At 40.6% G+C, this 19,755-nt stretch overlaps 1 protein-coding gene across 1 annotated transcript; it reads left to right on the top strand.

Annotated features, from left to right (window-relative positions):
- Positions 1-4,784: 4,784 nt before the first annotated feature.
- Positions 4,785-14,057, top strand: plekha2 (pleckstrin homology domain containing A2). Its single transcript, XM_069138825.1, has 12 exons — positions 4,785-5,033; positions 7,245-7,392; positions 7,522-7,578; positions 8,062-8,110; positions 8,246-8,343; positions 10,097-10,228; positions 10,416-10,505; positions 10,592-10,660; positions 10,756-10,826; positions 11,201-11,264; positions 12,247-12,324; positions 12,483-14,057. Exons 2-12 carry the CDS (start codon positions 7,252-7,254, stop codon positions 12,933-12,935), a joined length of 1,302 nt encoding a protein of 433 aa, XP_068994926.1. The 5' UTR covers positions 4,785-5,033; positions 7,245-7,251; the 3' UTR covers positions 12,936-14,057.
- The last annotated feature ends 5,698 nt before the right edge of the window (positions 14,058-19,755 follow it).

Genomic DNA, 19,755 nt, shown 5'->3' with positions numbered 1-19,755 from the left:
TATTTTGTGTCTTTTTATGTGTTGATTGTGCTTTTAAAGTGGCTCATGATTAAGATTACTATAGACTCACAGTTGATGTGGGGACTTTCCTGTGTGTGTCTGTCAGTGTGTTATGTTTGTCAGTATGTGTGTCATGGCCTCAGCTTCAGCTTCACCACAGGTAATGATGCACTGTGCTTACATCTGACACATACACCACAGTCCACATCCACACTTTGAAAACCGTCAGTGGCTACAAAATATAGTTGTAGAATCAAATTAATCTAATCCAACAAATTAACCTCAAAATTATGTTGACGACAACATTGAACTATAACTGTGTCTCCCTGTTAAAGCTCACCTTGTTAAGTCTATTACTGCAGGGTGCTGGCTGTGCAGCATAGATGCAGATTACAGAGATAAGACTTTAATGCCCTTAGATACCTTCCTACGGCTGAACCCCCTACCGTGTCCCCTCCATCAGAGACGCATTTCAGATCATCCACTCTTCCTGTGGACCCTTGAAGACACAAGTGACCCATCAGCCAGCTGCCATGAAGACTGCTCTGGCCTTGCTGCTGCTCATCTCGCTGGCCTGCCACAGTAAGTTTCTGTAACACTGGCTTTGTTTAGGTTTTGTTTTTGTTTTTTTATAGAGCAGGAGTTTAAAGTGATTAGAAGCTGATTTCTGAGAGGTTAAAGAAGCACGGTGAAACAAAGGGATTCAGGATTTTCCTTTTCTTAAAAGCAAACCTTGATAGAAGTTTTTTAAGCCCTGCAGTAGCAAATCTGCCATTGACTTAAATCCACATGGTGCAAATGATGTACAGTATGTCAAATTTAAATTTAGTCTGTATGGTCGACAAATCTTTACTCTAGAGCATCTAACAGCTTTGATTGTGTGCAAATGTGTAACTCTGCGTTGACAACTATGTATGGATGTCTGCTTAATCTACACGCAAGTGTGTGTGTGTGCTAATGTGTTTAAATGCATAATGTGGGGAATGGACTAATGAAAACATACCATCAGGGTTCTGCATGGTTTCAACTGCTTGTGAGTATACATGCTTAGCCCCAAGCCAGGTGCTCTCTCTTGTTCTGTCTGCAAAGGCCATGCTCTCAAATGTCACACATGCGTGGCGTCCAGTGAGGATGATTGCAACCGTCAGGGCTCCAACACCTGTCCTCAGTATGCTGACGCCTGCTCCACCATCACAGGGCCGAGTGAGTAAACACACACCCAGGAAAACATACAACACAAGTGTGATGTGGTTGGATACAGTAGTGTGGGTGCCTCACTAGAGGTCAGCACAACACTGACAACCGGCTGCTTGTGTGCAGTCACAGTTTAAGGAAGTCAGTCAAGCTTAGAATATTATTCATATTGTTTCCACTGACAAAAAGAGTTTTTAAAGTCAATATTAAAACCCGTAATGCACCAAAAGGATTTGGAATGTATTACAAAACTCCCTCAGTTGCCTCTCTGTCTTCATTTACTTAGCTCATGTTTGCAGTTGTTGTCATGTTGCAGAGTGAATTTGTGGCAGATCAGACACCAAAAGTACCTTAAACTTTAGCATATTAGAGTATGTTTGTGAGTGTGTGATCATAAATCCTGCCTTTGCATCCTGTCATCGTATCAGTTTTCTGAACATCATCCCAGCAGCGTATGATAACCACAGATCTCTGTGTGCTTTTATATATATGTGTGTGTGTGTGTGTGTGTGTGTGTTTGTTTGTGTTTGTGAGGAGAAGAGGAGTGGGATTGTGGGAAGGAGTTCATAAGGTTCAGTCATACCAAATGAACATAAGTGTCCAGTCTTCAGTCACTTCAGAGCAGCTGAAACGTCTTGCTCTATTTCAGACACTGTGATGAAGTCCTGCACGTACAAAGCTTTCTGCGACAAAGCTAACGGCGGCAACTCTGGAGCCAAGATGGTGTGCTGCTTTGGTGATGACTGCAACGGGCCCCACAAGAGTCACAGCCACAGGGATCACCACAGCAGCAGCACAGGGGCTGTGGCCTCCAGTCCAGTCCTGCTGATCACAGCCCTGCTGCTGCGTATGGCCTTTACTCAGCTCTAAACTCCACCTCTTCTTTTCCTCCAGTGATTCATCCCCTCCTCTCTATCTGTCCTGTTGTTGTGTTATTCATCCAAGTTCAAAAAAAGGTTTTGAGCTGCAGAGTTTCATGTGGTTTGACACTGGGGTGAAAACAAAAAGTGTTATAATAGTTTGGATGGTGGTGGATTGATGGAGCATGTTCTGTCCCACAAGTACGAGTTGCATTTCAGCGGCTCTCATGTTTTTTTTATTACTTATTAAAACTTGAATAGTCACCGCATGTTCAATTTCAGATGATGTAAAAGATGTAAAGATGTAAAATGTATGAGCCTGAAAGTATTTGTGGTGAATAGTTGTTTTCAAAGTGAAGAACACCTACTCACAACTCTGATGCAGCTGGGGGTACTTGTGTGGTTTTGGTTGGTGCTGGGGTGCCTCAGTAGTGACTAAAATGCACAGCTCGCTTCACACCATAGACCCAAATTAAACGTCTGTGTCGTTGCCATGGTAATCTCTGAGAGCAAAATGTTTAAACGTGTCTGTAACCATATGTCTACTGCTTTATTTTGTTCATTTTTGTGCATGGCAAGTTTGACCTGAATAAAGATGTTTGTGTGTGCAGTGTGTGTTTAAGGATAGCCAAGATCAACTTGGTGTAGCATTTGATACCCTCTACTTCAGAAAGCTGTCTTTATGTAAATGCTGCTGGTGTAAAAGCACATTTAGAGTCAAGAAAACTGATTTTCAGCAGAATCACGGGAGTCGGTGGAAACTTTAAGCCTCCCTTCTGAAACTGTGCGACTTGAATTCTGTGCAGTCGCCACAGGATATGAAATCACTGAGGTAGGTCTCCGTCCTCAGGCAGGTCATATGACGTGTAACCACTTCCTCTTAATAGGACGACACAACATATTTACAAAAAGAAAGAAAACAGAGCACAAATCCACTCCTGAAGTGTTTGTTATTTCAGCACTTACAAATTGACAGGCTTAGCACTGTGGGAGATTATATGTTTGAAAACTTTAAACCCAGAACTTTGACTAGATATAGAGTGATGAAACTGTCAGGCCAGTTCATCCTCTGAGCTTTCCTTCTGTCTTTCAGGAGTTTCATCACAGTACTCAAACTGTGATCACCTTTGTATGAAGGCAGAAAATAGTGAAGCAATGTTGTGAGAACATGTTTTGCAAGGAAACATTTTACAAAATATTTGTTTAATGCTGCAAAGTTAAGATTTTGCATCAAACTCAAAGCTGAACTCAAAAATGTGATAACTTGCTGAAGTTTAAACTGAGGTGATCATGCAAAGGGTTACCTATAATATAAAAACACACATTTCACCCTGGCAGGACTGTAACACTTTGAAAAGGACCATTCTGCAAAAGTGCACTTGAATTTCCTACAGCAGCTTTGAACGACAACCCACAGCCCCCTCACTCTGTTATTGCGTGCACATTAAGTAGATGTTTGTTTATGAGCTTTCTTCCTGCATAGTGAATGTTTCTTTCGATTGGAAATATTAAACTTATACTGCTTTGTGTTGATGTTGATAGTGTTGCGTCCTGCTACTTGTCACTTTGTCATTTGACACTGTGAGGTCACCTGTTATAAATGCTAAAACTGAACCCAACAATCCCAGATAACCTTTTGGAAGTACATTTATGCTGGACATAATGCTGTCCTTAAAACAAATTACATAACAGCTAAATATGATGAAGTTAAAACAGAACTCAGCAAATGAATGTTGTAAGATTAGTACATGGTAACAGTGCAACTAATTACATTTCCACTGCAATAACCACAAAACTTATTTATAGATGTTTTCCACAAACATATTTCCATGAAGCACATCCTTTTTGCAGAAACTAGTAGTAATTGGTGAAAATGTTCAACTGAACCTCACCTTCCTGCATTTCAAACAATAATCAAAATAAGTGCCAAAAATAAGGGTCATCTGACATATTTAACTATTTATAAAGTTTAATGGCCTGAGGAGGAATTTCTACAAAAGACAGGTGTAAAACAATGGAATTTAAAGTGATTTAGTTTGTCTAGTGTTTCTTAACCAGAAATTGCTGCCATTGTAGAGAAGGTCCTTAAACCTACAGAAGCAGGAAAACATCACTGAATAGTTGAATGAATGTGTTAAATGTGGCTTTTTGAGATGCTTGTGAATTTGGATACTGATAACCCTCTGTATTTTTAAAACCCAAAAGTAAAGAAACTCAGTTTTTCTTTATGGCATCAGCTGCTTTTGGCATATCATCTTGCACCTGTCAGACCCTCAGCACTTTTAGCAGGTGTAGGAATGACACTATCGTCTCTGCTCCTGTTAATTCAGGTTTCCAGTCCCTTCCTTTATAGCTCTTTTATGTGACCTACCTGATTCAAGTGAGTGTGTGTCTGCGTGTTTGACCCAGATCTCACCTGAGAAAAAAAAAGAGATAACAGCATGGAGTTGCAGGAAGAAAACACCTGCACACTTTTATTTATTTATTTTGGAAAAGCAAAAGTATAAAGATGTCTGAGGGGGCAAAAAAGTAAGCAAGAGATCAAAGTAGCTTTGCTGAAGGTGTTGAGATTACCAAAGAAAATGATGTTAAAATGAGGTAAATAACTCTGCCTGACATTTCCTCATATATGATCGCAGCTGCACCAAGAGGAGGAGGAGGAGGAGGAGGAGGGCCCCAGCCGAAGCTCAGAGGACTCATAGATCACATCCGGGGCTGGTTTATTCTAATAGCGAAACGTCCAACCCGGAAAAAAGACAAGTCTTCTGTAATCCGATCACACAAACAAATAGACGAGAGTGTGAGGATCGCTTGCACGCCGGTTTTGTAAATGTCTGCTGTTTGTGAAAGTTGTTGAAAAACTTTTGTTTACCATGCTCGTGTTTACCAAACTCGGGTCTCTCCTCTGCGCTTCGTAGCCCCGCTGGGCGCTGGCTGGCTGGCTGGCTGGCTGTGGCGCACACTGACTCTCCACCGTGGGTAAGTAGTCAGTCGACAGTGGCACTTTGTGACCGTGTGTGTGTGTGTGTGTGTGTGTGTGCGGATGGTACAGTAGGTGTGGCGGGCCGTGTTGGATCTGGTGAGTCAGAGGAGGTCACCTGAGCTGAACAAATATAACGTCTGTCAGGTGTTACTGAGTAATATATAACAGTCAGATTGTTAGTTTGTCAACGATAATTCGGCTTTATGTAGAATTATGAGGCATTTTATGCTTTTCTATCACGCTTCTGAGTCTTTCAGATCAATATGTTGCAATAAACATATGATGGCTGACTTGAATGGACTGTAGGGAAAGGGTTCGGGGTGAGGATTGTTGATTGACATAACATATTGTGGTTCTGTTCTCTAGATTTTACATGCCAAAGTTTAAATGAATGGTCACAAGTAATACTATTCAGCCTGTTAAACCAATTATATAATGTTTCCTGGAGTGAACTTGGACAAATCTGAGAAGAAAGAAGAGTATTTACCAGGCAAAACAAAAGATGCTACAGTGCTGAGTTGCATTCATGGCAGCAAAGAATCTTTAGAGATTTTCTCATACTTTGGTTTAAAAATCAAAATATCTCAACTGTTCTTTTGTTCTTTTGTCCCTCACAAGTCACTGAGCATTTCTGAAGAACATCATAAAATTATCATGAACCAGGCATCAGTTTGAATCTACCCTCTGACATTTTTACTGTCAGTTTGTGTCAATCTGAAAAGTGGTTGTGCTTGTCCGCAACTAAAGCAGAACAGCATGTAGGTGGGTTTCACTTCACTCCCCTGGATGTGGTGAGAGACAAGAACTGATATCACTGCCATGATCTATATACATTGTGTCCTACACCCAAAGTGTTTGCAAAAGGCCTCTATATCTTTGACCTATTTCAATGGCAGAAGAAAATAATTTGCACAGATGACGCATCAAGCACAGCCCACAAAGTTTTCAAAGCACTTTCAAAATGAGGCATTTTCTTACCCATACTTAAAAATAGTTTGACAGGAGTTGCAGCAGTGAAGATGCAGTTAGTGTGTCTGCTGGTATTTCTTTGTTTGTTTTTCTTTGCTGTGCTGGGTGACGTGTGTCAATGCTTTCATGGAAATGCAACTAATTTCTATGTCCTGAAAGCTTCTGAGCCAAGGCAGTGCTGTAAAAGTATTGGCAGAAGGGACAGCTATTCAGTCCTGATTATATATGACTGTCGCATTATAAATGTTTTTCTTGTATAAAAAAAAAATCAGTCACAGATGTGGCCTAGTTAGCATCATACACCTTCGTGGCCGTATTACGTTCAAGTACTTGCATAAAGTCAAATATCTGGAAGAGTAAGGAACTGTGAAATGGAAAATGTGCACAAAACCTGCTTTTAAATCTTTTTATTTTGTGCATCCAAGAGTACACAGTTTGTCATTTCATCTGTAGAGATGCAAAAGAAAACTTTGGGACTGAACGTTTTCTCAGAAACTTCTGGAGGACAAGAATGTACATTTAATCAGAAACCTTCCAACTCCCCCCAAAAGATATAAAAAAAAAAAAAAAGAAAAAAAAAAGGTTAATTTTCATTGAGATTAAATTGTATTGGAAATCAAATAATACTGAACCATATCAGCATGCCTGAGTGTGTGAGCTGAATGAGTTTTTCTTGTGTTGAGGAATCGGTCAGCAGCTCAGTGATTCACATGCATCACATCATTTTCACGAAGACATCCCACCAGCTCTCTTCACCCCTCCTGTCCTCCTCTTCTCTCGCCTCCTCACCCCTCCTCTCTTCCCTCCCTCTCCCCTCTCTTCTCTGGCCAGTGGAAATGTGCATGTGTGCAGATCTTCAGTGCAGTCTGTAATTTTTGGCTGTGGTGGAGGGCCTCAGCTCAGCCTCGGGCTTCAGGGTTTGCTGCTCAGCCTCAATCACGTCACATGAAAAACTGCTGAGTGCGAGTGGGTCGCTTTCTTCCTGTGTGTGTGTGTGTGTGTGTGTGTGTGTGTGTGTGTGTGTGTGTGTGTGTGTGTGTGTGCGCGTGCGCGTGCGTGCGTGTGTGTGTGTATTTGAACACTAAATGAAAGATGATTATCCTCCACATCTGCCTGTCTTTGCCTTTCTGTCTTATTTGTCTACTTCTGTTGCTCCCCTTATGTCTTGCCCCTCATTGTCTATCTCATTTGAGTTCCTGTCTTTCTGACTGTTCGTCTGTCTCCCTGATATGTGATAGCGGCAGCATGCCGTACGTAGACCGGCTGAACCGTGTGTGCGGCTTCCTTGACATTGAGGAGAAGGAGAAAAGCTGCCGCTTCCAGAGACGATACTTCATCCTTGACACGCAGGGGAATGCTCTGGTGTGGTATATGGACAACCCTCAGGTGCTCCACACATACATGCAGGACACACGCTTGCACAAACAGAAAGAGGAAATCCAACTGACCAATAGGAGCCTTGTAACCTTGGACTCTGAGCCAATGACGAGTCCGTGTGTTTTTGTTTTCACGCAGAACCTACCCAGCGGAGCCAGCTTTGTTGGCAGCCAGAGATTAACCTACATCTCGAAGGTAAACCACTCTCTCCCCTGCTGTGTGCTGTAGTTACATGAAGTCCAATTAATTCCACAAACCTAGACATAATGAGTAATGTGGAATTCACAGAAGACACACTAATAACATGCAAATTCATCCAGGGATTCACAGTTACACAAGATTTCAGAGTTATCTGTAGTTATAGTTAACAGTCACATGCAGCACACAACTGAAGCAGACTTTGTGAAGTTTTCCAGATGTCAGTGCGCTCGCTGAGCTAACCGAAGATAATGACATCTGGCTTCATGCTCTGTATTCCTGACAGCTCCTCCCAGGACACGTCAGATAGACATCAAAGATATGAATCCTCTTCTCTTCTCTTCTCTTCTCTTCTCTTCTCTTCTCTTCTCTTCTCTTCTCTTCTCTTCTCTTCTCTTCTCTTCTCTTCTCTTCTCTTCTCTTCTCTTCTCTTCTCTTCTCTTCTCTTCTCTTCTCTTCTGTCTTCTGTCTTCCTTTCAGGTGAGTGAAGCAACGGTGAAGCAAAAGCCCAAGACGGAGTTCTGCTTTGGTGAGTTTTCAGGGAAACGATGAGTCATGCATGTTCAAACGCAAAAAGCATTTGAAGACAGTGATTTTATTTGCACGTGATAAAATGATCTAATGTGGTTGTTGATATTCATGGAGCTGACTTCTATTTCTGCAGTCATCAATGCAGTTTCACGGCGGTATTTCCTCCAAGCCAATGATGTGACTGACATGAAGGGCTGGGTGGCTGCTCTCAACAAAGCCAGCAAGATCACTGTAAGTGCGACACCCACACTGCACACATACATGGTATTATAACCAAATGTCTTTGTATAATAAGCAGTGAGATGAAGGCTAAACTAGAAGTTATTGATAAAGGATTTATTTCCATCTGAGCATGGGAATCAGCAGTTTGCAGTGATGACACTGAAACCAGTTTGACCCAGGCATGTGCACATGACCGCACGGTGCCTACAAATCCCCTGTCACACACTTGGTAAATGAGGAAACTGTGAATGTGCAAGAATATGAGTGATCACACACACACACACACACACACACACACACACACACACACACACACACACACACACACACACACGTCACTGTTGTGAAGGTGTCAACATTCATTTTTAACATTTGCATATTATTTGTGTGTGTTTGGCAAAATGTCCGGGACCTTGTTGGCCGGCGACATCCAGCTGTGTGATGATGGCAGGTGACAGAGAAGAGTGTTTGTCTTCTTGTCTCACCTGCAAACTGACAGGAAGCAGCGCTGCTCACTCTTCTTTCACTTCCCCATCGGGGGGAACGCTGCTCTGCCACTTTTTCAGAGCTTCCGCTGCCTCAATGAAATCATGTGTAAAAAAAAAAGTTTTCTAATGCTGGATGGACATGATGTGAATGCAGAAAATCACTTTATCTTCAAATAATGCGATTCATTTTTCTCCTTAACCCACATTAGAGGGGATGAGGTAATATTTTTGACAATTGAGTTTCCCATTTGGTCTACACTCAGCTTATTAGGCACACCTTACTTACCTTAATGTGTTCTAATAAAATTGATCTCGCCTTCACGAAGGTAATAATGTTCAGGTTTTGTTGAAACTGTGTTGAAGTTGCATGTTTCTGATCTGCAGTTACAGATTCCACCAACCTACTCAGTTTGTTGTTTGGTGTCTCTCCATGCTGCTCTTTTCTCTCTCTGTTCTCCCTTAACCTCAGATAGCCACTCAAATCTGAGTCTGGCTCTTTTGGAGGTTTTCCCTTCCAACCTTGTGGCCATTGTTGAATTGTTGGGTTCTTCTCTCAGAAGTTCTGTTGTCAGGACTTTACTGTGTTAAGTTCCCTGACATTTTGTTGTGATTTGGCACTCTATCGATAAAATTGAATTCAATTGAACTGTATAACCAATTTGGAGGCTGCTGTTGAATTAATAAGCATTGATGGTGTTTCTAATATTTTGTCTACATTTATATCAAGGGTGGTAGGCAAACCCACATTTCTATATAATGCAATACATTATGATACAACCTTAGTGCTGCTACTACTACATGATCAGCTTGCTCCTGCATATAAATGACTATTTTCTTGCTTCCCAGTAGATACAGAAACCACAAAAAAATGCTAACATTTGTATGGTCCGTGGAATTTATTTGCCTGGATGTATAATTTATTACGACTGTGCATGTGCATTTAATTTTGGACAAATATCCAGCATATACAACACATGCAGTGTAATACTTTATTGTTTTAAAGCTTTGCTAGTGTTTCTAATTGAAACACATGCATGCTAATCGATGAGACAGCTAGCGTCTATAACAAAGCACATTCCAGCTGTTGTTCAGTTACCTGTACAGTACACTTTTCACTACACTGCCGCAAGTTCACGACAAAGACAACCCTCAACATACCACACAACTAAGATGCTTTAATTTAGAATCTAGTTCCAACATAGAGACTCATTAAACTGCGGACCCTCCTTCATTGCTACTGTCTTAGTTGTTAATGTTCTCCCACCTGTTTACAGGTTCCAAAGTCTTGCCCTGCACCTCCGAGGTATGATGTGACCACAGTTATTAGTGACCCTCAGGCAGCGAAGAGACAGCAGGCCTACAAGGCTGAGATCATCGGTGGTGTGGTGGTGCACACTCCCATTCAGGTAAAGTAGAGGAAGCTAAAACCGACCTTTTAATGACAAAGTCATCTGGCAAGAACAACAAAAGCAAAAAATAGCACCGTCTTCAGTTTGTGTTCAGAAACATGTAGTGTATAAACTGAGATATCTGATGATTATGGTTCCAGTGGCTGTGATTACTAGATGGATAATGAATGTAAAAAAATTTCAGAATGACAGCGAGGAGACAGAAGGGAGAGAGAGGAAGGGCAACAGGCCGGGCGTGCTGAGATGTGGTTACTGTGTTAAACAAGGAAATGTGGTGAGTGATCAGTGGCTTATAACAGATTGAACTCCCTGTTTGAATAGAAATACTGTGTGGAAACTGTAATGAGGTGTGTGTTTCAGAGGAAGAGCTGGAAGAGGCGCTTCTTCACTCTGGACGACAACGCAGTCAGTTACTACAAGTCTGAGATGGTGAGGAGTCAGACTTTTCTTTTTGTTTTCCTGTCTCGAGTTGATGCTTTGAAGTGACTGAGGTCTTTGTCTGCCCATGTCGGGATCTGTCTCAGGACAAGGACCCTCTCCGAGCTATTCCACTGAGGGACGTTCAGAAGGTCCATGAATGTCTCGTCAAGTCGGGGTGAGTCAGAATCTGTCGAATCTCCCACCATTTTGCTTACTCTCTCCATCTGCTTATTCATTTATCTGATATGGATGTAAACAAATATGAATATATGCACATATATACATCTGTATATATGTTATTTGGATATGAGCAGACACAAACAGGTATGAACAGCATTCAAATTGTCGCTGTTCAAACAAAGTACAAGTACAAAGACATTTTTATCCTCCATAATATTTACCAGTTTGGACCAGATTTGTTGTTCAGTGCTGGATAAAGCTTGACTCATGTTGTACAGGTGCTAGTTTTGCCTCTTGGTCTAATGTTGAAGTTTAGCTTTCTCATTTTTAATCAGAGAAACTTCAAACCAAACTTTCTGTGTCCGTCAGAGATCTTCTGCTCAGAGACAACCTGTTTGAGATCATCACCGGCCACCGGACATTCTACATTCAGGTAAAATCTCTTTCTCCTGTTCATGACAACTTTAGTTCACATTGTTTTAAGCTCAGTATTGATGTAGTGCAGAATTAATGTGTTTACTGATGCATGAATAAAAACAGAGAAAAGCTGTATTCCCAGGTGCATCTGTCCTGATGTTTTGAGATGTTTTCTCTCAATGCTCTGCTGCCGATGTGTAGCACAGGTTCTTTTTATAGAAGCATGAAGAGCTTGTTTTCATATAAGGGGCACAGCCATCTGTTACCATAACAACAACAATAATATCCTGTTCCTCCCCTTGAGAGGACAGCTGACTTGAGACGGTGGGGTCCGATCAGATGGCAAGTGCTGGGAGAGACGGAAAGGCTGCGAGCATGAGCAGTTTTATGTTTGTCTGCAAGAAAAAAAGGAAGCGTGACAAACATTTAGTAAACTGAAATAAACAAAAAACAATTAAACAGAAGTCATTATCTCAGTCTAAGTGTGGACACCAACATGAAAAATCATATTAAATTAAATTAGGGCCCTTTATTGAGTTTAAAAATCCCAATAGCAATACGTCTGCTGATGTTTTTTACTTTAACATGAACACACAATATAAACTACAGTTACAACAGATGATTATTTTCATGATTAAATAATCTGTCAAGTGTTGTCCCCGCTTAAATACAGCAACAAAATTACGAATATGCCCATGAGGATTTCTCTGACTGAGGTTGATTACAACTGATTAAAGATAAATTAATTATCAAAATAGTTGCTAATTAATTATTTCAACCAACTAATTGATTAGTCGACTAATAATTATGGATGAATAAATAGGTAGGTCCATCTTGTGAGCAGCATAATTTGTTTTGCTGGTTTTGGTCCTTTCAGTAAACTACATTTACCGTTCTTTTAAAACAGGATTAGCAGGTGTTAGAAAACAGGTGGTGCAAAAATGAATGAAGACCTGCTGCTCTGCCAGCCGTTATCTTCTGGTATCTTTTCTTTATAGACAGACTCTCCAGAGGAGATGCATTGTTGGATCAGGGACATTGAAATGAAGATCCAGGATTTCAGAGGTCCCCCAAAGGTAACACTGTCTTTTCCCACTTTTCCTCTGGGCCAAGGCACACAAAAAAAAAACAAATAATTGCTTGCTTTCTTTTGACTATATGTTGTTGGAAGAAAAGTAAAAAAACCCTTGGTCATGATTTATAACTGTGGTGTTTTTGTCCCTCTTAATTGCAGGGATTTTCGTTTAAACGTGGGACTTCCCTCTATCGGAGTCACAATGCCTCCTCAGCGACTCGCAGTCAGCCGAGTGACGAGCGGAGACCTCAGTTGGTGAAGTCTTGCTCTGTGGCACCAGGCTGGCAGCCCTGGACCCCTGTTCCACCGTGCGAGCCCTCCATCCTGGATGCGGAGGATGAAGATAGCGCTTTCAGCTCCGTGCCAACCCTGCCTTCTCTCTCCTCCTCTTCCACCTCCTCGTCCACCTCCTCCTCCTCCAACTCTCTCTCCACCCCAACCCAGTGCCCCAGCGCCCCGCCGGCCCCTTCGTCCAGCGGACTGGGGATCCTCACAGCGTCGGCAGACGTGGCTAGCGGGCGTCGGCGGCACCGCTCGCAGCCTCAGCCTCACACCGGCTGTGGCTTCCCCTTCAGCCTGGATGAGGACGGCATCCGCACCACAGACGTATAGCTCAGTGAGGTCTGTCCAGTGTGGGGTAAACTGTTGGTACCTGTTTTAAAATGAATGTGACTGGTAATAATAGTATTCCTTGCTAATGAAGTGACACTGTGACCACCTGCCTCCATGCCATTACGCGAGATCGGGGCCTGCTGGTAATGTAGCTGTTTTGCAGACGAAGGATGCACCCAGCTGGAAGGAGGCTGACAGGCAAAGGTTTGTTGTTCACAGGACTGTGAAAAGGTATGGTGGAGTGTTTGTAGTGCAACTTCCTCTAAAAACTTGAATAATCTTGTTAATTGTTCTTGCGGACTTAAAAAATTATGGCACATGCTTTCAATCTGTTGCACTTGGCTTCGGTCGGACTTGTATCGCTGTCACCAGGACCGTGTTTTCACCCTTGCAAGAAGTATTCGCAAAAAAAGTGTTTAATGGCATTTTAACACGTTAGTATCCATATTTTTTATATTCAAGCTTGTTTTCACAAAATACTTTTAAATATCTTTGACAGTTTTAGATCCTGTTGGGCCCTGCAGTGTTTTACTACTTTGTTTTCGGAGACACACATCACGTGAAAAGCCTCACATCAACGTACCTTCATTGATATTTAACCAGCATTTTATTCCCGACATCTTCTATGTGTTCGCACTATGTTTCAAACAAATTTATACGTGGCTTAAAGTAAACTGTGACTCCTCTCTTAGGTTTAAACACGGTCGGTACCATAATAATATTGCAGCGTTTTGGTGGTACTCGTAAAATAAAAACGTACAGCTCACCAGCTGGTTAGCAGCTTTGTAAATGTGATTTTCTTGTCGCAGCATAATGTGGAAAGATCAGCCACTACTGTTGGTAATTTAACTGTAATTCTGCACTTTGTGTTTCTTATTTTTACTTGGTTTTTTTTATGTTTTGTAACAGCTTTCACAGCAGATACTGCAGCTTTTACCGAGTTGATGCCTCAGATACTTTGTGTTGTTACACTAGTACTCTGAACCACTCTTAAGTTCACCTCGAGACTTCATTGTTGTGGTACCATGTTCATTCCTGTTTTCCGTTTTCTGAAGCTGTGTGCACTCGTCTGCCTGCATAAAATATTAATTTTCTTTCTTGTACATTAAATGATGCTTTTTATTTGTCTTGTTTTGGCTGTTTTTGATCGAAGTTCATTGTTTGTTTCATTTTGACTCGTGTGTGTGTCAACACACAAAAATAACTTTTAGGAGTTTTCTAAATTACCTTGTGATAGAAGTGATGGCATTAAGACTTCTTCTGTGTTTTCTCGCTAAAGGGCAAAAATTTCCAACTGCCATGCACGCAAAGGGTCAGGGGCGATGTATTTGCCCTTTAACACTGTCACCTTAAACACGTGCACGCCATGTTGACACAAACAGGGGCATGCATACACATGCCAATGTAGTTACCAGAGGCTGTGTTAAGTGAAGTGTTTCACACATCCAGTACAAAGTCCATTAGGTAAACTGCCTAAAACTCTGTCCTGACCTCCGTCCACATTGCTCTCTGCCTCCCGGTGCAGCTGCGTGGCTGCAGCACTGGTGGCTCCTCTGAACAGTTTAATTTGTGTCAGTAGGTAAAAAGGCCCTGAGTGCCCGTGAAATGTCAGCTGTGTTGAAATGAGCTTTCAGTCTGTTAACAAGAGGTCCTCCAGGTACTGAGAGAAATCCAAGCAGAAACATGTGGCAGGGACAGTGGAGATGAAGGCAGCGATGAAAGTTTGGTGGAGAGGAAAGAAAAAAAAGGAGTTGATGGAGGATGAGCTTGTATCTGTGTGAAATATGTCACAGTTACTTTTGTACAACAACAAACTGTAAGGTTAAAGCCAATTGATCAAAAACTTTTGAACTGATATAATCAGGTGTTGTGGTGAGCCCCTGGTCTCTGAGTGTTTGAACGTCTGAGAAACAGAGATAAATGTCTGGAAATATGACATCATACGACAAGCCTTCCAGGTGGAATTTCTTGTTCCTGTCTGCACAACCATGATGTAAAGGTCACATAGCACTTCAGTCTGACGCCTGTGAGTGACAGGTAGCTCCAAGGGCAGACAGACACACTGCTCCTCTAAATGTTAATGTTCCCACATGGATGACTCTGCACCAGACTGCTCCCCCTGCCTCGCTCTGATGTTGTTACACTCTGGTGATTTTAAATGTTACACAATATAGTCATTGCTCCCAGTACTTTGGAGACAGACGTATTTTTTTTTTTTTTTTTTTGCCTCAACACCGGCATATGTAATGTGTACATAATGTAGACAAACGTGGTGAGTATTGTTCCTCTCTTGGACTTTGTCACATTTGATGTCTTTGCTTCCACCCGTTATTTCCCTGTTTACAGAAGAAGACCACTAGAGGGAGGTGCGAGACACCACACTTCGTTAATGCTCCGTGTAGTGTGTCAAGACGGTGAAAGGTAAACATGCATGCAGTCAACGATCTCATAACGCAGTTTTTTTTCTCGCCTGCAAACACTCCGTTAACAAAACAATAAAACTTGTATCAGAGGCTGTAATGCTTTTCAATATCAATTACAATATTGACGCATGACAACAATGAAAAAAAATTCAGTATCATATGTCCCGTGCTTAACAGTTAAAAGAGAGCAATATTTGCCTGTATTTGGGATATTAAATTAAAACACAGAACCATCACAAAAAAAGTGTAGAATCAGAAAACACGGACGATTCTGTCTACACAGGAGAATGGAATTTGAAGTCTAATTTTCATCTTAAGTAGCGTTCAAGACCCTTCAAATTTCAGAAAACAGCCATGATCGCAGCTATAACTGTGATTGAGACATTTATTCAAGACTTTTTCAAATTCCCTTGAATGTTTGTCCACACATGTCAGTAAGATAATACCATTACATTCATTTGATCAGTGCTGGAAATGTTTGAAGGAATATCACTATACAGCATAAAGTCACAAGCCTTTTTTAAACAGACAGATATAAAGGGTAAAGATTTGTTGATTTTTTTTGGGGGGGGGGGGGGGTGTTCATTTTTTAGAGGTCTAAGTTAAAAAAAATTAAAAAAAAGACTTCTGATATGTGATATCACTAAGTCACTGAGTGATCTCTGAAGGCTCATTTACAGTGATTCAGATAATACACTGACATTATAGAAGAGCAGAGCATTTAATTAGGCCTGTGCACAGAGCAGAGTCTTTCTAACATGTGTAATATGAAGTCATATAAATGTGAACCAGGTTTTCCTTCATCTGGACTCAGAGGCCCCCATCTGGACCGCTGCCAAACCCCCACCATCCTCTTTTCCCACATCAGACCACCTTACAAACTGGAGGCAGGAGGGGTTGGAATGTATTTTGCCCTGTGTGATGTGATTGTTTGCAGAGAAATGGGTTGACCTTGCCCTCTCATGCCACACACACATGTACATACTCCGCTCTGGCCAAGCTGGAGGTGTGTGAGACAGACCTGCTGAGTGCAGGAGGTCTGGGACCCCTTCACCACTTCCTCCAGACAGAGAACAGAGGATCCAGTCAGCTGAAGCCAGGATGGGACAATAATGAGCCTTCCAGCCACCACCACCACCTCATTTCAGGTATTATTGAAACCATTGCCTCTCACTTTTCTTCTGCAAAGACCAAGAAACAGGGGGATAATGAAGTTATATTCTAAAAACAATTTCCAGTTTGAAAATTAGATTAATCAAGCACAAATTTTAAGGATCGAAATTATAAAAATTTTGCTATTTTGCATGTAAATGTACTCCGACACCAACATTAATGAACTCTGTATTTATCTTAAAAAGGTGCATTATCCTGAAGTGTGTTCGGCTTATGTTCAATATTTGAAGTTGCAAAAAATTTAAAAAAATTAAATTTCTGAAATTCAGATGTAATGATATATTTATATCAAGTCTTGTGTACAAGATATGTTATGTGGGATTTTATGTTAATATCTATTAACATCTAATAACATGTTGTTCTTTTCAATAAAATGATTTCAAAGTATTATAGAGTATTAGTTTAACTTTAAGTAATGTTTGTATGATATATTTAATCTGTTAAATATTATGTAAAATCAAAGGTACATGAATGGTAACTAAAGCTGATTTTTTTTTTTAAATTTACGTTTCTTCAGGATTTCGTTATTAATGAGCAGAATTTTTCCAAAGATTTAATTTGAATAAATGATAAATTATGCAACAACGAGGACTATTACTCACTTTTAGAGTACATGGCTTCAAAAATCTGTGTTTTCGATTCATGGATTCAAGTATTTAGCGTTTACTAAGAACAACAGAAGTTGAACTGTGACGTATCAGACTGTATTTACCCTGATGTTCGATTAAGGAAAGTTAAGGAAGATTTAGAACTTTCCGGAAATATTGAATTTGATAAAACTGTATTTTCAAGAACACAAAAAACTATTTTTTTTTTTTTTTTTAAATAAATTAACGGATTGCAGCGACCTTCTACATTTTGTTGCGTTTGGAGGCTCAATGAGCAGTGTGAGTAATGACTGTGGCGCAAATTCAATATAGCCACTCACTTCAAGTAAAGTTTTTTTTATATTTAGCTTTTACATCTTCAGAAATTAAATTAAACACACAGCAGCATTTACCAAACGAGCATCTGTCTGTTGCCGGTTTTAGGCGATTCATTAATTAATTAATGTGGGTCAAGATTGTAGCATATTCAGAATTCTGAGAAATGTAATTTTGGGAAATATCACATGAAATGACGGATCCTGTTGAAAGGACCTTTGTTCTTCTTCATATTATTACAGTTTTTAGTTGTTAATATGTTCTAAATATTTAGGTTTGCAGTTTGGCTTGTCACATCAGATTATTTACATCTGACAAACAAAATCATTGACCGTTGGACTATAGAAGGACTCATGTAAAACTCCATTGTAAACAAATTTAATGAATGTGATAAACATTACTCATGGCAATCCTTCTAAACTGGTCGAAAAATAAGCTACTGTAACTCCTAAAAGATTTTTCAACGATTTCAAAAATATTCTTTAGGAGGCGTTGTGTAAAAAATGTGTAGCTTTTTGTTCTTATTCTTCTGTATTTACTTAATATTACTATAAACTTTAAACATCCCTTATAATTAGTAGAAAGAACAGAAAATAACTTTTTTTGTCTATTAATTTCATCAATGCAAATATTTGATAACAGCTGCTTAAAAATGGCACAAACAGCAAATTGGCTTACTGGTATGGAGCAGCTTGAAAACTTGATAGATCTCTCACACACACACGCACGCACGCACGCACGCACACACACACACACACACACACACAGAGCTTCTGCAGGGACCGCGCTCACTGCAGCACCCGCTTGTCGCGCTTTTCAGGAGAGGCTGTGCACTGAGCTGTGGCAACCAGAGGTCTCTCACCGGTGATTTTGATATTTAAACACGGTAAGACTTGTAGTTATGAATGATTTTTGAAAAAAGGAAAAAAGAAATCAAAGGCATTTGGAAGTGCACAAAAACCGAGAAATCCTCGCGCGTAAAATGGCGCGTTTTACGCACAAGAATTCCCTAAAAGCTTTAACAGTTTACATTATTTTAATATAGTAATTATAGCCTACTGATACATATGTTTCGTTATATCCAGAGTTAATATATCAATATAAGATATAATTTCTTGTGAGCTATATTAGACCATGTACACCTGCCACTCGACACACACGCTGTTAGTGCCCAGTTACATTACAGGCATTTAATATAAATGATGAATTAGAGAATGGTCAGTCATACTTAAATTAATAAATGATGAGTCGGCTAATGGTGAGGGTGAATGGAGTAGCATCGGTAGAAATGTGTAACAGAGGGGATCCGGCATGTTGACCTCTCAGTGCCCTCTTCAACTTTCAACTCTGGATGCCGCCGGTTATCAGCGTCTGCAGTAATCCAGTCAAAGTGATGCACGCTCGCGTCAAACCACTGCTGCTGCTGCTGCTGCTGTAGGCCTCCGTCTGCCTGAGATCATAATCTACTATAAAAAAAAAAAATAAAAAATAAAAAATAAAAAAGATATCTGTATGTCCCTCGTTTGAGATTAAACCTCTGGGGGTTTATCTTGGAAATGCAAAAAAAAAAAAAAAAAAAAAATCCAGACCAGATCTAGATGTGTTGATAGGCTGATCTAACAAAAAAAAAAAAAAAAAGTTTATTGTTCACAGGTAGCCTTCACGGACATGACTGAATAGCCTATTAATAGCTTAATATATCTATCAGTCTACATCAGCCCTTTTTCTTATGTGGAATTGAAGATAAAACATAGCTAACTCAAAATGTGGCTAAAATATACGTTTTGTTTTCATTCTGATTTAGCCAATGTTTCACTCACATCAGTGGTCAACGGGTTTAATCAAAGCAAGACTAAAATATACCCTCTCTTTCTTTTAAAGATGCAGGTGACAAGTTTATCTGATCAATCAGGACAGTTAAAGATTAATACATTTAAAAAAAAATCAGGTATAAGCACACAGTGGTTTTGCGGTGACGTGTGTGACCTTATACCAAATGAGAAGCTCGTGACATAAACGATAGGGACAATTACACTGTGGGAGTTATAATAATCTTTTTTAATAAAATAAATAATTCTCTGCCGAGTGCGTGTGTGCGTCTGTGTGAAAGTGTGCGTCTGTGCGCGTGATTGGCCAGTCTCACAGCCATGATTTGGGCAGCAGATACCGATGCACTGTGCAGACCTATGGGAGAGCAGGGAATACAGAAGGGGGAGGGCAGACCATGTGAGGCGGACTTGACTCCATTTGTAATGCAGGATCTGATGAGCGGGGTTCAGATCAGGGCTTCTGCTGGGTCCG

This window comes from Embiotoca jacksoni, unplaced genomic scaffold, assembly GCF_022577435.1.
Source record: "Embiotoca jacksoni isolate LCO1_2020_lvr unplaced genomic scaffold, fEmbJac1.0.p SCAF_8, whole genome shotgun sequence".
Lineage (NCBI taxonomy): Eukaryota > Metazoa > Chordata > Actinopteri > Embiotocidae > Embiotoca > Embiotoca jacksoni.
This window is presented reverse-complemented; position numbering and strand designations above follow the sequence as displayed.